Consider the following 18,711-nt stretch of genomic DNA (forward strand, 5'->3'; position numbering starts at 1 on the left):
TACCATAGCAATATTTTAATAAGAATGCTTGATCTCCTACCTACTTTGTTTACTGTGCCATTTAGTAGGTGACCTTGATGCTTATGGTGCAGTATGCACTTGGAATGTGAAATATGCACATTTAGAAAGAATGTTTTCTAAATATATCATCACATGTTATAGACTGGAAAAATGCTTCTACTTGTCCAAGTCAAATATTTTTTGAATTAAAATCAAAATCTTCAAACAACTGTTTAAAAGCTTGCAACATTTTAATTTTTCATTTGTTTGCACTGTACGTTTCACTTCAAAAGATAAAAGGGCATCAACGCTGCATTTATTGTAGAGCACGGTCCTTATCCAGTCAAAAATGCTAATATCCAAGCAGTTGTGCCTCTGCCTTGATAAAGGCACTGATCAAAATTAACTTATTTAAAGGCATGAGAGACACATACTTTTGAAACTACTCCTAAAAACCATACTATTTCAAAGTAAATTATTTTTTTTCATATAAAGACATGTATTGTCTCTGCATGTTAAAAATGAGAAAATGTTGGCCAAGTTGTAACTGTAAAAACTCTCTTCATAATTTCTTAATTTTAATCCTATCTTTATGACCTAATTTATATAATTATTATTATAATAATTAAAATAATGTGTAATAGCATACCTATTACATGTTGCAATAGTATGTATTAGTATACTTGTTACATGCTATTACACACTAATTTGTGACAGTTCTTAAGGCTAAATCATAGTTGTCTAAGGCACTGTGAAAAATCAGACAGACTGTGCCTCCTTTAGGTTATCAAATGTTAAATATAGGATTTGGACTAAAAAAAAGGTAACTTAAAATCAATTCTTACAGTGTCATATTTTGCCTTTGTTTACCTAGTCTTTACAGCAAATGTCCACTGTCTGTGGCTTTCTGTAATTGCACTAAAGGACAGGCTTTGGCCTCTACTACTTAGCAATTTAAAGATTTCTGAAGCTGGTTTTGAACAAAGAGGTGTAGTCATGTTCCAAAAGCTGCTTATTCAAACATTTTTAGGTGGTTATTTTATTGGGGAGTTCCAGATATTTCTGGACATGGATTTACAACACAAATATCATACTAAACCCTTTTGTTTTATTAACTGGCACAGGAGAAGGATAAAATATCCAAATGTGTATTTTTTGTCTCCTATGATAAAGCAGAATAAGCTAAAATAAATGTTTTTGTTACAATAATTAAACTAAAGTTTTGAACTGTATTCCATTCTGTGACATTTTTCTTGGCAAAGAGTATTCCCTTATAGGAGATCTTGAGAAGGTGTTTTTAATTCTGCTGCTAGCTTGAATTTACCATTTCTTGCCAATGATAATAATATTTGATTTTGCTGGTGTTTAATTTTCTGTCATTATGCCTGTGTATAAATGTCATAGTCATACATGAAAATATACATATGATGTGGGACTAATTTCCTATAAGTTGTGAATGGATCTAGCTGAAATTGTTACTAGTGCTTCCATGAAGGCAGCCTAATTTCTTTAGCCTCGAATACTAGATTATCAGTTTGATCACAACAAGCAGCAATTCCAACTTAGCATATTCTGTGATTCTATGGTATCACTGGAGCCACAAAGAAGGAAGGTTATGTAGGATTCCTGGCAGCACAGCACCTTTCCCAGCTTCCACACTGTTCCCTTTCAGTGCTTGGAGAAGCTAGCAGGACAGTTATAGAATATTAAACAAAAACAGGAAAATATTTTAGTTTTATGAACCAAGCAACTCTGCAGTGGTAGAGAGACTTTAATTTTCAGGAAGTTTCTTATTTACCACATACACTATAATGACAGTTTTGAAGTCTTTTTAGTTCCATTCTGTAAATACTTGGTGTGGAGTGTTTAACAGTGCTTAGGCCCCTGCCAGCTGTAATAGCTGCTCTGGGACCATTACACTTCACAAGTGCTCCTTCTGAAAGCATTAAACTATGCAGAAAGTTAAGAACCCATAAAAAGGAGTGCTACAACTGGAGAAACTAACATGCTCTCAACTAAACTTAGAATAGCAGGTGCTAGTATGAAAAGTTGTTTTCAGATGTTATTTTTGTTATGTATATAGATTATATTATGTAATAGTCTGGAAATACAGACTATTAGGAGTGAGTCTTGATCCCCCCAAAATCGTGTTTTTCTATTAATCTGTCCTGTTTCAATCTTCTGAAAGAGGTATATGATTATATGAAAATCCCAAAAATGTGCAAAAGAAAGGAAGAATTTCAAATCACCATCCACTTGTCATAGAGAAGAAATTAGGAAAAAAAGTAAAAAAGAAATTAACCGTTGTTGGTTAAAAATTTTAATCATAATTTGCATTATCTAAAGGGGAAGTTGAGTCCAGTTAACAGTTTTTAACTGTTTGAAATTATCACTGTAGCTATTAGTAAAGAATTTGGAATTTGGTTGAGACAGTTTCATTTAAAGAATAAGGATTGTTTAAGATATGATTAGAGAAAGGAAATTGATTCCAGCAGTAGACAGGTGGTATTGCGGCAAGTTTTAGATCCAGGCATACATTCCTTATAGGAAAGAACAAAAGGCTTCCAGAACTTATGGGAGAAAGGAAGAAATTCTAGGCATATTTTTTGTGGAAAGCATCCAAATGATTCCTGAACTTTCTTAACAGCTTGTGGCAGGGATACATCTGGAAAAGACATGAAGCAAGCAGTAGTGATTTGGACTGGCATTAGGTTCAGAACAGTCTGAAAATCACTAATAAGTATGTTGGTAGGTTCGATACACAATTATCAGTTCAGGTACATACCAGATCATGGCAGAATACTGGAGATTCACTTTGCACAAGATTAACAAAAATAAATGTTAAAACAGATCCAAATAACCGATCAAATAATTGATTCAGAAATGCAGATATTTTATAATCGCTTTGTATTCTGCTGTCGTGAGTATTTGGAGGTGAGCAGCTTAGGGTCATGCTGAGAAGCCCAGGGAAATAAGCAGAAACTGGTTAGTGCTGGTATTTTTGGTTCATCTAATTGGCTCTGTTTGACCCGTAGTTGTTGAGCAGTTAGGAAAGAAATGAAGCAAAATAATGATTTAAATTGTAAATCAATATTTCTGTATTATTTTGACACCACTTTAGACCCTGTAGTCAATGGTCTACAGCTTACTTCAGGCACTGGAGGCAGATAAAGACTAGTGACAAATGCATCTTCACCAGCAACGTTCTCATATATCAGACAGGAAGATAATATTTTAAACTATCGCCAAATATTATGAAATGCTCAGGCTAGCAGCTTCATTATGTGAGATTAAGAGTACCTTCATATGAATTAATTTGGAAGAATAATTAAATTTAGGCCTTTTCTCTAAAAATATTTCAGTTACTTGAATAAAACTCAATGACAGTTTTACTACTAATCAGTTTGGTGAATAATTTAAAATATAACCTGTGGAAAAGTGTCCTAATGTGATGAAAAGCAAAAGCAGCAGCCACGATACCCTCTATCATTAAAGTAATAGACCACTTTTAAGAATTGTGCTGTGTCATGAAAACTGTAGGCCTAATTTGGGTAGCTGCTTATTGAAACTTGATTGAAAAATAGATATTTTCAAAGGAAATCAGTATTTTTGGCTGATAGAATTAAAATACCCTAGGAAAGTAGTAAGTCAGAACTGTAAAAACATTTTAATGGAGTCCTTGAAGTACTTTAAAAGAATATCCTCTCTTTGGTGTTGAGACCAGATTAAGAAAATGCCTTGCATTACATTTTAACCTCTCACTTCCATCTCTGCATATATCCTGCAGCTATGTATGGGTCCATCCAGCCACACCACTGAAATGTTCAGTAGTAAGAACAAAAATTTGCATTTTATACCCTACAAGGGAGAATCAGAGGCTTTTGCTTTCACTTTTTAGAGCCAGAATGATTTTAATGTGGTGTTTCAAACAGATGCAGCTATACAGCTGAGGGGATGTTGCACTGCAGCAGCAATTTGGAGTGAATATCTCGGGACTGGCTTTTTTAAAACTACTTTTCCTGTCAACATCAATGTTAGGTATATTTATATATATTCTCTCAGTCCAGGTAGTAATTTGTAAACCTGTGCATCAGCTGTTATTATCAGAGCATTTATTACTTATGTCCAGCATCTGATGCACTCCTTCTACTAGGTAAATCACCCTAAATATTGCTAAAACAAACCATTTCTTCAAAGCAAAACATGTTAGAAATATTAAAACAGTAACTGAATTACTTTTATTTTTCACATATTTCAATCTGTTCAAGATGGAGAACATATTGTAGACCATATTCCTTAGGAAGCTTTTTTACTTCATTATTCATGCTGGAATTCCATGAAAATAGATCTCAGCCCCTCCCCTTTTTTGTCCCTGCAGGATAAAAAAAGCTCCTATATTTAATTGTTTATAGTATTGTGATTGAATGGCTCCTGGCCATCACAAAATATAATTTACACTCTTGGAGATACACTATAGACTGAGAAAGAATAGAGATTGTTCCAGAAGTTCTTATGTAGGAAACTGCTATGTCTTACCTTCTTTTTAGATCTTTCCAAATTACTTGCAAGTCACCAAATAAAACGGGTTGGTATTCTAACCCTAATATACCAACCAGCCCATAAAGTATTCATTAGATAATTAAGTTCTCCATTTGTAGTATCCTCACTGAGTAGAGAGAGTGGGAAATTCTGTCAAAGTAATATGCATTTGATAAATAATTTGAAATTGTAAAATTAATGTAGTAGGTTTTTGGTTTGTTTTCTTTTGTGTGTTGTTTGGGGGTTTTGTGAGGATTGTTTTGGGTTTTTTGCTGGTCCCAGTGGCATGTAATCAAATAATCAAGAATTGTCATAAGCAGATTAACACTTCTGAATCATCTGGGAAATATTTTACTTTAAAAGCTTTTTATGCAATTTTGGCTATTGGTCTGATTGTCATAGTGTTATTTTTGTCTAAGAATCTCAGATAGTGTACAGATCACAGGAGTTATGCTAATGAAATAAAGCTTGCTCTGGATATAACATTGCAGCATGCAGACTACTTAAGGGCAGATGAAAGGCATACAGCAGGTGTAGCACCATTTCCCCAGAAGGCTGCAGTTGTACACGTCCTGCAGCCAAGCAGTTTGCCCGTGGAACAAAATTAATAACAATAAACACATCTGAGCATCCCTAAACTTTTCACCAGCTGACAGAGAAGCTCAGTGATACACAAAGTACTTAAATAAGCCATGGCCCAGGTGTACTCTCTTCAAATAGCTTTATATCACTGTGCTACCACAGACCTGCCAGCTGTCTGAAGATTTCTCCAGCGAGAGAAAGATTTGAGCGCTCTAGAGCCGTTGATACCTTTTTTTCCCTCTCCCCACCTTATGTTCTCAGCTAGCTAGACTGGCATGTATTGACTCTAGGACTGTGGGAGTATGAAGATAAATGCAAACATCTTTATGCACGCCCTTCAATGCAGCACAGTAGCTGATAGTCTCTCTTTACCTGGCAAGCTCAGTGAGTGAGATCATACAACAAACCAAACCTGTTGTGGTATGCTGTAGAGCTGTCTAGTTTTCTGATGTAGTTTCTGAATTTAATTTGGTAGAATCACTCTAATATTACTAGTATTTTTTCTCCATTTTATGAAACAAATTAATGGCCTATATGTAGGTCACAGGTTCTTTGATATCCACCTATAGAAAACACATTTTAGTGTTGAGTGTTGGGCAGCAAATGAGTATTAGCCTGTGAGAGTATTTTTAAACATTTGCATTTCCCTGTCAATATATTGTTCCTAAAAGTAGGTCCATTCCAACTCATCATGGTTCTAGCATGTAAACAAATAAAATGATAGATAAATTATAGGAAAAGTATGTTATAGCACATTGTGTTTCTTGGGTACCTACAGATGGTAGTGAATAGTAAGTTATGCCTTGCTTTTATATTCAATCAGAAGAAACAAAATCATGTGCATTGAATTGCCAATGTGTGTGAAAAATTGATTTCACTTGAAAATATTTTCTAGGCATCTAGCATAAAACAAGTACCACCTTTCATCTTCCTTTTCTCTTGCCGTTGCCTGGACACAAGTTTACTTTAAAGGCCATCAGCCTTCCAAAGCTGTTTCTTTCATGAGTAAATAACTAATTTTGTCAGAGAGATCAGACTAGCAGTTTGAGCTCAGACAAGTGCCTTGATTTACAGATTCTCCCTTCATTTTCCATGTTTTAACCTTATATCCCCTGTGAAAGGCTGTATTCCAAGCAGCAGTGTACTCTGGAGGCCAACACTCATTTTTTAAATTGTGTGTTAGTATTAATAATTTAAGGTGGTATGAGTTTGATGCATGGTTTGCAGACCTTCTACCTGAACTGTAGAAGCACATTAGCTATTTATCTTTTTTGAAGAAGAATATAAGGAAACCTAAATTTTATCTCTATTTAAGTAATTAATTTTCATTTTCCTGCAAGTCTTCCCAAGTCTTAGAGAAACTTAAGTCAGACTTCGAAATGTTTCTTGTGGAAAGCCAATCAAAATATGGTGTTAAAGTCTCCTCTTTAGTCGTTACGCTGTTTCCTGGCATGCAAATGACTGCTGGGGCATGCAGTGAATGTCTGTGGTATTACTTCAGGACATGGTTGAGGAACTCTGCATAATGAGACCTACTTCTGATTGTCTAATTAGTTATGCATAGCTGTAGCAATGCAAAACTATGCCTCAAATAGAAATCTATTGTCATAGGTTACTTGATTACATGAGTTTGGCTTCTGCTTGTATTATGGTTCCTCTCTTTGTAATGACAAATGCCATGGGCTTCTATTGAATATTATAACCATTTTTTCATGAAAGTGCATCAGCTGTACATTTTAATTAATTTTTCAATATGTCGGTCATCACATTTAAAAAAGGAATCCTACCATGCATGAAATTTCCCAGTACAAAAGAGAATCATGTCTATTACTCTTTCTTCCTTTCAATATTTTTACTGAGAAGGTCACTATAATTTCAAAGGAGGACTTGAGAAAAGCCTGTTAGTCATCCTTTTCTCATCAGGCAGCAATCTTCATATTCAGTTTGCCTTTACACCATCTCATGAATGTCTGACTTCATTTTATCATCATAGAGTATCATAGAATTGTTAAAGTTTGAAAAAACCTCTAGGATCATTGAGTCCAAGTGTTAACCTTGCACCGCAGTGTTCATCACTAAACCAAATCCCCAAATGCCCCATGCACATGCCATTTGAACATTTCCTGGAATAGTGGTTCCACCACTTTCCTGGACAGCCAGTTCCAATGCCTGACCGCCCTTTGTGAAGAAATTTTGCCTGATATCTAATCGAAACCTCCCCTCTGGTGCAACTTGAGGCCATTTCCTCTCATTCTTAATTCTTCATGAAGAATTTGACCTCTGAAGGTCAAAAATTTCCACAGAAAGTAGCAACTATCACACCATGGAAGAGTGGGATGTGATTGCTGATGTAGAGGGGGTAGGAATTCTTGTTCACTTATACTCCAGCCTTAGGAAAGCTGCATAGTAGAGTCAAGATTATTTCATTTGTGGCTTAATGTTTATTATCTTCTGTGACATAGGATAAACAAGAAAAGATTACAGCAAAGAGCTGTCCTCTCTTAATTCTGTTGTTATCTTGTCAGGCTCCTAAACCAGAAAGTCCTGCCATGTTCTCAGCTTACAGGAGAGTTCTTGCCTTTTACCATGACTTTGCCATTGCCAAAAGAGATCTTTGCCAGTTCCAAGATTTAAAATATATGACTGACCTACTAGAACACTTTATGAAGAGTTTTAAAATTCTATACCCAAGAAAGGATACCCTTTTCTCCTGCTCTGCCAGGACTGTGAAGTCAAAATCTTCAAGGATTGTAAGTGGAGAAAATGTTTTTTTTTTCAATTCAGTTCCCCAAATTCTCCAGAGGTATAAGATCAATTTATCATTTGTCATATCCAGATGGTAAGTAAATGAAGAGTTTCACCACTGGGCTCGCTACCCAAAATATTCCAAGAGGAATATAAATGAATGCATCATTTACAGTGGCCAGATGGTAATTCAGAAGACAGTTTCATGATCTATTCATTGTACAGCTTCTTCTATATTGCATAAACCCATTCTGGCTTATTTCTTATAACCATCTAAAGAAAGGGCAATAGAAGATTAAAAGTTGAATGTGAGGAGTTAGTCATCATTTTAGATAATTTGAACCAGTGTTCAAGTATTGCATTTCTATCAGAAGCAACACTGATGTATCACTAAATATTTGTCTGTGAAACTGGGAAACTTCATCTAATGACAGGAGATCTGTTAGGCAGTAGATAAGTTCACATCAGAACACATTTCAGTAATTTAAATAAATGGAAAATGTACCCTTTGTATTTATATATCTTTGTATTGATTGCTTGTAACATTTATAATATACTCAAGTATTGTGTTTACCTAATAATCACCATGGTTCCCAATTTTATCAAATTTGTGTTGTTAACAATGATTATAGATATTTTATAGAAAATATATAAAAATATCAACACATGTATCATACATTCAGTTGGGAAGTCTCCGAGTTTTGATGCTATAAGTGAATATTTGTATTGTTTCAGTGAAAAAATGTTATGTATAATTGTCTTTGTAAGCTTTAGGAATTTAATCTTTCTTAACTGTAAAGATGATGTGAGGTTGTGACATGTGAAATATGAGATTTAATTAAAACATTGTTATAAACTACCTAATTTCGCTTAAGTATTTCAACCTGAATGTGAAAAGATATATTAAGAATTAACAAAGAGGCTGCTGTTACTGGGCTATTCACCTGAGGCTTCTTAAGAGAAAAGTTACTTCTTTTGACATTAAAATATTGAGCTACTCTGTCAGAGAGTAGTAATGATTTTTCTGTATTTTTAGCAATAAAAACGTGTTAGAATTCATTGTAAAAATGAAATAGGGGATTTCAAAGTACTTGGAGCTCAAAGCCATCAATATAGGAACAGTGTGAGATTTTTAAAGTTACTATTTAACAATAAATTTCACTGAACATCTGGAGAACTATGCAAAAATTCTGAAGTAATTGAACTTAAATCAGAGACTATTTACCATAGTTTACTTGTTTTCTGGGAAGACAGATAATGATCCTGTAGTAAGTACTTGAGAAAATAACCTTTCCTTGTATATTTTTTTCAAAGAGAAAATTGCATATGCAGCTGTCTAATCACTGCCTACCTTGATTGTTGTCTACTTTCATATGTATCAGAAGTGGTCTATACACTTGGAGATTAGATTCAATCCTTTCTTCTAGTCAAGTTAATAAAAGTGCATGTAAAATATACAAAGGTCTACAGTGAAAAATGATAACAATTTCAGAGAAGTTTAAAAGAGCAAAAAGTTAGAAAAAAAAATATTATGTGTATATCTTTCGAAATGTCAGGCTCTATACAAAGTGCCAAAGGTCACAAGTAGAATTTTTAAGATTTTATTTTAAATACAGATTTGAAACAAATTTATTAACTTTTAATTCTGTCCTTCAGTTTTTATAATGTACCTTCTCCCTCTTTCTGACTCTACTGCATTTCTTCCCACATAATTTCTAATTATCTAAACCACAAGGCATATTCAAAGGCATATCTAAACCACAAGGCATTTTTTCCTCTCCCAACTACTTTCTTTTTTAAAGAAAGCTACTTTCTTTAAAACTGTAGTAAAATTTATTTCCACCCAATGTCAGATTTAAGATATAATGTGTTACCTTCTTAAAATGTAGTAGTTAATATTATTTTTTGTCTATGCTATCTATAGAGTTAGAGTAACTGGATAAAATTGTAGTCCTGATGAAGTCAATTGAAAAACTAAACTTTGTTGATTTCGTTAAGGCCTGTGATACATCCATTAGATGATGGAAAACTTCTTGGCAGATTAAAAACACATAGAAAATACTTAGCAGAACAGTTCTAGACAATTTTAAAAGTGAAATTATTTCCTTCTCCTCTTATTATATATAGAATGTTTAGCTTAGGCTTTTAAATATTGGTATGGTGCAGTGATGCACAATATTTGTATTGGCCAAGTCCTGCATGCAGGTTGCAGCAATGTCAAGCACGAATACAGGCTGGGTGGAAAATGGATTGACTGCAATCCTGCAGAGAAGGACTTGGGGGTGTCGGCTGATGCGAAGCACAACGTGACCTGGCAATGTGCACTTGCAGCCCAGAAAGCCAACTGTGTCCTGGGCTGCATCCAAAGGAGTATGGGCAGCAGGTTGAGGGAGGTGATTCTTCCCCTCTGTTCTCTTGAGACCCCTCCTGGACTGCTGCTTTCAGTTCTGCGGCCCCCAACATAAGGATACAGACTGTCAGAGTGAGTTCAGAGCAGGGCCATGAAGATACTCAGAGATTGGAGTACCTCTCCTATGGAAACAGGTTAGAAGAGTAGGGTTTGTTCAGCCTTGAGAAGAAAAGACTCCAGGGAGACTTCAGAGCACCTTCCAGTATCTAAAGGGGACCTGAAAGAAAGCTGGAGAGGGACTGTTTACAAGGGTATGTAGTGACAGGGCAAGCGGAAATGACCTTAAACTGAAAAAAGGCTAGGTTTAGTTTGCATACTAGGAAAAAATTCTTCACTGTAAGGGTGGTGAGAGACTGGAACAGATTGCCTGGAGAAGCTGTGGATACCCCATACCTGGAAGCGTTCAAGGCCAGGTTGGATGGGGCTCTGAACAACCTGGTCTAGTGGAAGGTCTCCCTTAACATGGCAGGGGGTTTGGAACTAGGTGGTATATAAGATCCCTTTCAACTCAAACCATTCTATGATTGCAGGAGTAGCTGGAAAGGATATATATAGTTAACTTGTCTAACATTTTATAAAGAATTAATGAAACCTTGATTTATTGATATTAATAACTACATGTCATATTTGGTGGGGCAGCAGTGTGAAAGAAGTTCATGAGTAGTGGAAGTACTGAAAGAAGTATCAACATTTGCCTCATCTAGTTTTGCATTCAGCAATAAAATTATATATGACTTCCAAAGTTGATGACTATTCTCAATAACTTTCCCAAGCTACCACAGGAGTAGCAGTGTCTGCTACTGAAATGCCATAGGAGCTGCAGTCACAGCTGAAGGGAAGCATTCTCCGTGGACTGGTTGTGTGACCAACTTCAAATGCATTTCTGACTTCCAAGTGCTTGATTAGGCAACAAACCCAACATTTTATAATATCTGGGGAGAGGAGAATGGGCATTGATAAGTGACAGATATTCTTTTGTAATGGTTTGTGATTTGTGTTACAGCCTGTTACGATCTGAGTAGTCAATACAAATTGATGCTGCTAAGAGCTCAATACCGATCACTTACATACTATCTGTCCCTCTAATAACAGAGCAAAACCCATTTTTATATTTTCATAGAAAATCTCTGAAAAATTAATTTCAGAAAACCAATGACTTGATACCTGTGTAATTAAATATATACGATTATGGCTCTTTTATTTTTACAGTGAACTTATCCTATCCAGTATTGATGTTGATGCAACTGGAAATTGGGAGTGTCTAGTCAACAATTCCTATGGAAATAGCACTAAACAAGTAGAAATTGTGGTACTTGAAACAGCTGCACCGTACTGCCCTGCAGAAAGAATTATTAACAACAAGGGAGATTTCAGGTATGACTTTCTGGTTTGGGAGTATGTTTCATATATTAATGTAAGTACGGACCATATTTGTGTTTACATGATACTTCAGTGTCAGTTATGAAGATGTCACTTATTTTAGTTGTCATTTTTATGTAATACTTTAGAAAGTAGGAGCACTGTATGATTTTTATGGGAAATGGGAGCTAGTGATTCAAGTGGTTTGTGAAAGTCAGAGAATCTTCTAATTCCTCAGTATGCAATTATGGAAAATTTCAAGAAAATGAGGTAAATAAGAGAAGGTTCAAAATTGTTCTTGATCTTTGTAGAATATGATAACACTGCATTAAAGTAGTAGAAGATTAAATCTTCAGTACTTTTTACTTACTTCAGTACTCTGTTCCAGTTCTGATGGTTTTGTTCAGCTGAGATTAGAGGTAATAAATGACATGAAACTTAGTAAAATATTTCACTGAAGGGACTCAAAACAGCAAGTAAAAATACTTGGTAAAGCAAATAAATTGTCTGAGGTGAGCCTAAGGACACACACAGTTCCACCAGTATATCACATGCTTACAAAGTACATCCATCCTGCTATCTGAATCTTAGAGTCTACAAAATTTTGTGAACTAAATTTAGTGTTTGCCTTATCTTTACTTTCTTCCCAAATCTTCGTTCGCGAAGCCCAGCCATGATGATGATATCTTTACTTTTATCTACATATGCTGGTGGAGCTTTTTAAAATTTTAATCCTTCTAATCTGAAGAAAAAGTTAAGGTTTCTGTGGAATTTGGTATTGTTTTCAGTTAGCTCTAAATACTCCAATGATGTGCAGAAAGCTCTTAAACAAAATATAATTAACTGCTTGACAATAAGACTGATGTATGATGGCATTCCCATTGAGAAATCAAGACAGTAATTTGTTACCAAGTGAATTATAATAAGAATTCAGCTTGGATACTTAATGAAAGGAAAAGTAGATGAGAAAGGAAGCTTCTCTTAAACACCAGAATGTTCTGCAAATACTTCTGACCTGAAAGCCTCTCTTTATTTTTAGGTTACCTTTAAAACTTTCCCAAAGGCTTTTTATTACTGTTTCTTATGTTTGAATAGAAATAAAGGATTGCATTAAAAAGAGTTTAAAAAAACCTACTCGCATAATCTGTTTTCTCTTTATCACAAAACTATTTTATTATGTGTTAACCTCAGTTCATCGAGTTTACCTCTTTCACTGAGGCAAAATGGCTGAGCAATACATATATATGGATTAAAATGCATTAGAGATCTTTGACAATCTTAGCTATAGATTTTTTTGTCATCACAAAACCTACCATTGTGTTTTCTCGTAGTGGATGTGCTTAAGTATATTTTAATTAGGTCTTTTAAAATATATGTACTTCCTATCAGATAACACATACTGAGTCTTTTAGGTGACAACTTATAAAGTTCATGTTCTTACCATAAAATGGCATTCTTCATAATTAAATTTATATAAATTCTATAGGCTGCACAAACTAACACCAGGGGCATTTTTGTCATTTTATATAAATGGAAAGAACAGGAGTGGACATTTCTCTACCTATTGATCATCTTTCTAGAATTCCATATAAATTTATTTTTTAAATGTGCATCAAAAGGAGGCTGAGTCCATAGGTTCTCTTGGCATTTGAGGGAATGAATTTAAAATTGTAGAGTTTGTCAGGCTTAAACTCAGCATAAGCACTTGAAATTGTTCTAAAGGTTTATCTTCAGAGATGGAGCTATCACACCAGCAATTTTTCTTACAAAGGTCTTTGAAGTTTTGGTAGCATAACAAGTATGTAAGTAGAAAAAGCTGAACCACAAAAGCAAAGCTAAAAAGAACAGTTCTTTTATTGTGCAAAAAAAGGGAAAAAGTATCAACTGTTAGGAAAGTGTGACTATTTCAGTTGTCCAACCTAGGTGGTATTTATAATTGCATAACTGCAGTAAGAATTAGGCACTGTGAGTCAGAATGAAGTGGCCTTTTTTACTAAGAGGTTTTCTCTGTGATGGTGATATTTTACTCTTAGTGGTTTGTTTGTTTTCTAGCACACTGTAACCTTATTCTGAAATGCAAATGGTAATGTGGTTGTATGCTATCATTCCTATTCATAAAGGAACATATGAGATAATGCTAGTTTCAGGATTATCTCTTTAGTTTTGCTTTTTAGGTAAGCTACCACTCAGTGTGGCCCAATTGCATTAATACAAATGTTTTACTAAAAATAATATTTCAGCCCAGAGGCAAAAAGGCCTACTATACTCTGTACTACTTTACATATTTTTAGGTTTTGGGAAAGCTCCTTTCATATTTCATTTGGCATCAACAGTTTTTACATCAAAAATTTAATTATTTCAGTGACAGTTGTGACAAATAAAAGTATTTTTTTTTCCTTAGCTTTTCTTTGAAATGAGGAAAACTTATATAGCCCAAAACCTATCAGTATATTAGGTAACAATATACAAATGAACCTGCATTGTATAACTAAGAAGAGCTAATACATATGTTTGAGCAAAGGTTGATTGTCAGGTTGTGGCTTCATTGACAGGCAGAATATTTTTGTGATTGGTTGAGTTCAGTCATTACATCAGTGCAATTAAAGAACCATATCCTTTCCAGACTTGCTGACTCGCTGATGATACACTTATGGTTTTCTTTGATTTCTCCTAATTACCTGATCCTGTTCTGTCCCTACTAGGTTGTAAATGACAATAGATTTTGTACCTATACAAACAGATCCAGTTGTGCCATTCTAGAGAGTGCAGCAGATGCATAGAGAGAGTGTATTGTATAATAGATCCATCAGCTAAATAGAACAACTCTGGCTACTCTTGATTTAGTTTGTTTTCAAAACTGTTTAGGAATAGCAGTATGTAACTCACTATATCTAAACAGCTGATTTTTGAGGGCTAGTTCCTTCCTCCTCTGTGACCATGATCCACACTGAAATTTTGTTTCTTGTTTTCTGAGATATTCAGGGATTTTTAATTTTTTTGGGGCTTTGAGGCAGAGAGGGCTTTGTAGTGATGGGTCAAAATGCAAAGCCAAGATTGTCAAGTACATTTTGAGCAATCACCTTTAACAGCATGTGGTAATAGGGTTTGAGGAGGGTTTTTTTGCTTCATGGACTTACTGCTCTGCTTTTTGCAGTCTGCGAAGATTAATGTCGTGAAAACGCCATCCCTATCTCTTCCCTTAACACCAAACACCTTCCTAGAATTAATGCAGAATTAATGTGTGACCAGCCAGACTTGAACCTGTGTAATTTTGACATTTTCCAAGAAAACAAATTAATTCATTATAAAACGTAATGAGAGAAAGTTGAAATAGCCTTTTTTTCTCATATATTCTGTATACTGTTGCTATATTGTAAGTTGCCTTTTGCATTGTAATTTTTATTATCATGCTCTTTATAGGTGGCCCAAAACTTTGGCTGGGATAACAGCTTACCATCCCTGTCTCCAGTATTCTTTTAACTCCATTGCATTTCACAGTGGTGCAGAAGTGCCTAAAGCATGGCGTAAATGTAATCGAACTGGACGCTGGGATGAAGAAAACTATTCTGAATGTCCTTATTCACAAGAAATAACTCAAGTTCTTCATGCTTTTAGTCAGGTAACGTTATGAAATCTAGAGCTTCCCTTCTCTAGTACCTTGCAAGAAATGTCTGTTTAGCCACAAGTTTGGGATAGATGAACTTTTGACAAAATGCTTTACTTGAAAGACAACAGTGTGTTTCTTTGGTGATTGGAAATTGTAGTAGAAACAGGAGCACAGCATTAATTGCCTTTATTTTAATTTTTTTTCCTTTGAGTGTTTGAAGTCTAGATGATCATTAGTAATGTTGCCAGAGTGGTCAGTGCTTCACTTCCATTCCTTCTTTGTCTTCTCCTCGTGCATTTTTCCAGAAAAATATTAATTTCTCGTGAAGTCCCATATCAGAGTTTTGTCAACCGAAGTGCCTTTCTTTATGAAGTGAAATGAAGCTTACTTTAGAATGCCTTTTTGATGTCTTCAAGAAAAGCAGTACTTAAAATTGTTTCTTATGGATAAATAAAAGAGAGAATAAGATGAAAAAGAAGATGGATGGAAATTAATGACAAAAAAAGAGCATAAGAGGAAACAGCATGAGGGATGGCCCAGATGTGTAACTGTCATACTAAATTTTACAACTTTCAGTTTCCTCCCTAGTTTCTTCTAGTGGTATCAGTAGTGCCAGATAAGACCACAGAAAGTTTTTTTTCGGATGGGTTCATACTTAAATGAGAATTATTACAATATTAAGAGAGGCAGTGCAATTATAGGGTAATAATTACAAAGGTGTCTAGAATCAAGTCCATGCTCCTGTTAAGCAATGAGGTTAGGCCGGGTTTCTCAGGGCTTTAGCCACTCAGGTCTTTACAACCTCTGAGGATGGAGGCTGCACGACTTCTGGGGGTAACCTGTTCAAATGCCTGACTATCCTCATGACAGGAAAGATTTTCTTCATAACCAGACTGAACTTTTGTTTCAACTCACTACCATTGTCCCTTATTCTCCCACCATGCACCACTCTATATAGGAACCCTTGGTGTTGTTTTCATGATGATCTAGAGACAGAGCGAGGTTAGTAGCTTGGTGTATTTTATGAGGCCGGATAGTTACAGTCTAGAAGAAGTAGATAAAAATCTTCAAAATTTGTTGGCCTGTTGTGATGGTTTCTTCAGATAACAGCAATGAAATCTAAGACCTAAGGCTGAAGATATATTCATGTGCCCCTGAAATTTATATCCATGGTATATTGATGCACATAAATCCATGTGAAATTATAGGAAACATTATACAGATGGATGTGATCTCCAGTCTTTAAAGAGAATGAAGCTAGCTGATTTATTACACCTAACAATTCTGATGTATTTTCAGATGCACATCAATTTGACAACCGTGCTTGAATTTTCCCGCCAGCTGACAGCCTACACAAGAGGTGCTTCCCTCTTTGCAGATAAAATGGATGTAATATATTTGGCTTATATAATGGAAAAGTTAATTGTCTTCGTGGATGAAGTTCAAGATGTAAGATATTTTCTCTATGCTGAAAAAAAGTATCACTTAGGAGTGAAGTCTTCACATATGGCCCTGTCTTAATGCATGCAGGCACACGCTGAAGAGTAGCTTCTGAAACCGATTGCTCATTGCAAGTGTTCTACCTATACTGTGATATGTCTCTTTATGCCAAAAAAACAACTAAACCTTCTCCTCTGACTGACAAGGGCATTGCTGCTTAGGAATAAAAACAGGTTTTTAATAAGCCACTTCTTTAATTCTTTTTTAAATTTTAATTTCTAGCATGTCTGACATGGACTCATGGTGCCTCTCCATCTGGTCACTGGAGTTACACATGCTTCTTTCGTTTTCTCCATTTCATCAGGAGGTTTTCACTGAGTTTTGAGAGGAAGTATCACTTCATGTAAAGAGAAGATAATATGTCTTTATGTGTAACTTCGTACAGAAACTTTTAGCATTATGTATGCCATTTTTACAGGGAGTTATGTAAACCCTCTGGGAAAAATAGGTTTTTACACAGAACAGAAATGTTCATCCTAGCTTTGTTACTGTTAATTTTCAGAGTAACTTCTAGCATAAAGATTTCATAAACTGTAATTTTTGTACACATGATAGCTATAGTTAAAACATTTGTTTTCTTTTGGTTTGGCAATGTTCATTCCATTCTGGCTCTGGGAATTGTAACAGTTAACATTTTAGTGCCAATTCAAGCCTCCAGCTTCAATTTCACTATTATACACTAAATCTAAAGTGTGTTATTAAGTGCTCTCCAAGAATCACGTTTCAAAGCTGCAACTTTATTTCACCTCAAAATCCTGATAAGATCTCACTGCTTTCTGACGAAACAAAAATTTATAATTCAAAATAAGCGTTTAGATTTGCCATAAAGTCGCTTTATATTTCTAGCAGTTGCTGCATTATCTTTAAAATTAAAGTTGAGCACCATCTCTACTCTTCTGATTTCTTCCACCTTACAAATAGATTTCAGTTTCTGATCTTTGGTATCAAAACATCTCCATCACTTATCTTTATATATCTTATTTAGTAATCTCTTATTATTTTCTTAATTCAAAGCATTTCTCCTAATTTCTCTCTGTTTCCTTCTTCTATTTTTAAATTTACACTCGTTTTCTCCCTCTCAAGTTCACCGAGTAGGGTCCTCATTCATTGAGCTCTCTACTAACACCCATTTCTGAACTCTCATCACAAGGTGCAAAATTACATGTGAAGTTTAAGTGTCAATAGTTTCATGCCTGAGGCTGCACTTGTAATTATAAATCAGACTGAACTTCATTTAATACAAGACAGCTGAAAATACAGGAATATAAAACCGTTAGAAATCAATTAAAATGCAATTTATCAAAATAATTTCAAAAAAAATTTTAGGTAAACTAGTATAGTTTCTGTACATCCGCTCTGGGGAGTGCCTCCCATTCAGCAAGGGATTGTTCATTTTTATACAAGCTGATGGTACTTTGTCCCCTCTGGTGGTTCACCTCTCAAACACGAGCTTCAGCAGCTGCACTGGGGACATACTTGCAACACACTACAACTTTTTGTCAGAACAATACACACATATTAGCCCAAATTTTTGTATTTTTTCATTGCATGCCTTTAATGCATTTAATTATAATATGAATTACTTCCTTTTCTTATTTTTCTCCTTTTTTGTATTTATAGACTATTGTTCTGTCCTCAGTAAGTTTCTTCTTAGAAACTTGGTGTATGCTTCAATAGTTTTTCAGAAATCACTCCAGTCTCTTAATGTGATTCATTATTATTCATTGTATCAGTAACTCTGTCACATTGTCAAAAGCCATCTAGAATTATCTAGTAATTATGTTCTCAAAAATAGATTAAATATTCCAGGAACAGTCACATAAAATTTTACATACAGTCTCATTATTTTGGTGTCCTTTGCAATACATGCAAAATTTTTTTATTTTTTATGGAAAGCACAGAACTAACTTCATAATCCCAGCCATTTCTTAAACTTTTTTCACCATTTGTAAACTTCTTTTTCCTTTGC

General features: G+C 34.8%; 1 protein-coding gene across 1 annotated transcript in view; it reads left to right on the plus strand.

Annotated features, from left to right (window-relative positions):
* Positions 1–18,711, plus strand: part of ADGRA1 (adhesion G protein-coupled receptor A1) — a 267,200-nt gene that overhangs the window by 128,480 nt on the left and 120,009 nt on the right. Inside the window, exons 8-10 of the mRNA XM_032695218.1 lie at positions 11,486–11,650; positions 15,056–15,254; positions 16,542–16,691. Of these exons, the coding sequence (XP_032551109.1) occupies positions 11,486–11,650; positions 15,056–15,254; positions 16,542–16,691 (514 nt within the window). The remainder of the gene's footprint in view (positions 1–11,485; positions 11,651–15,055; positions 15,255–16,541; positions 16,692–18,711) is intronic.

Source organism: Chiroxiphia lanceolata, chromosome 8 (genome assembly GCF_009829145.1).
Source record: "Chiroxiphia lanceolata isolate bChiLan1 chromosome 8, bChiLan1.pri, whole genome shotgun sequence".
Lineage (NCBI taxonomy): Eukaryota > Metazoa > Chordata > Aves > Passeriformes > Pipridae > Chiroxiphia > Chiroxiphia lanceolata.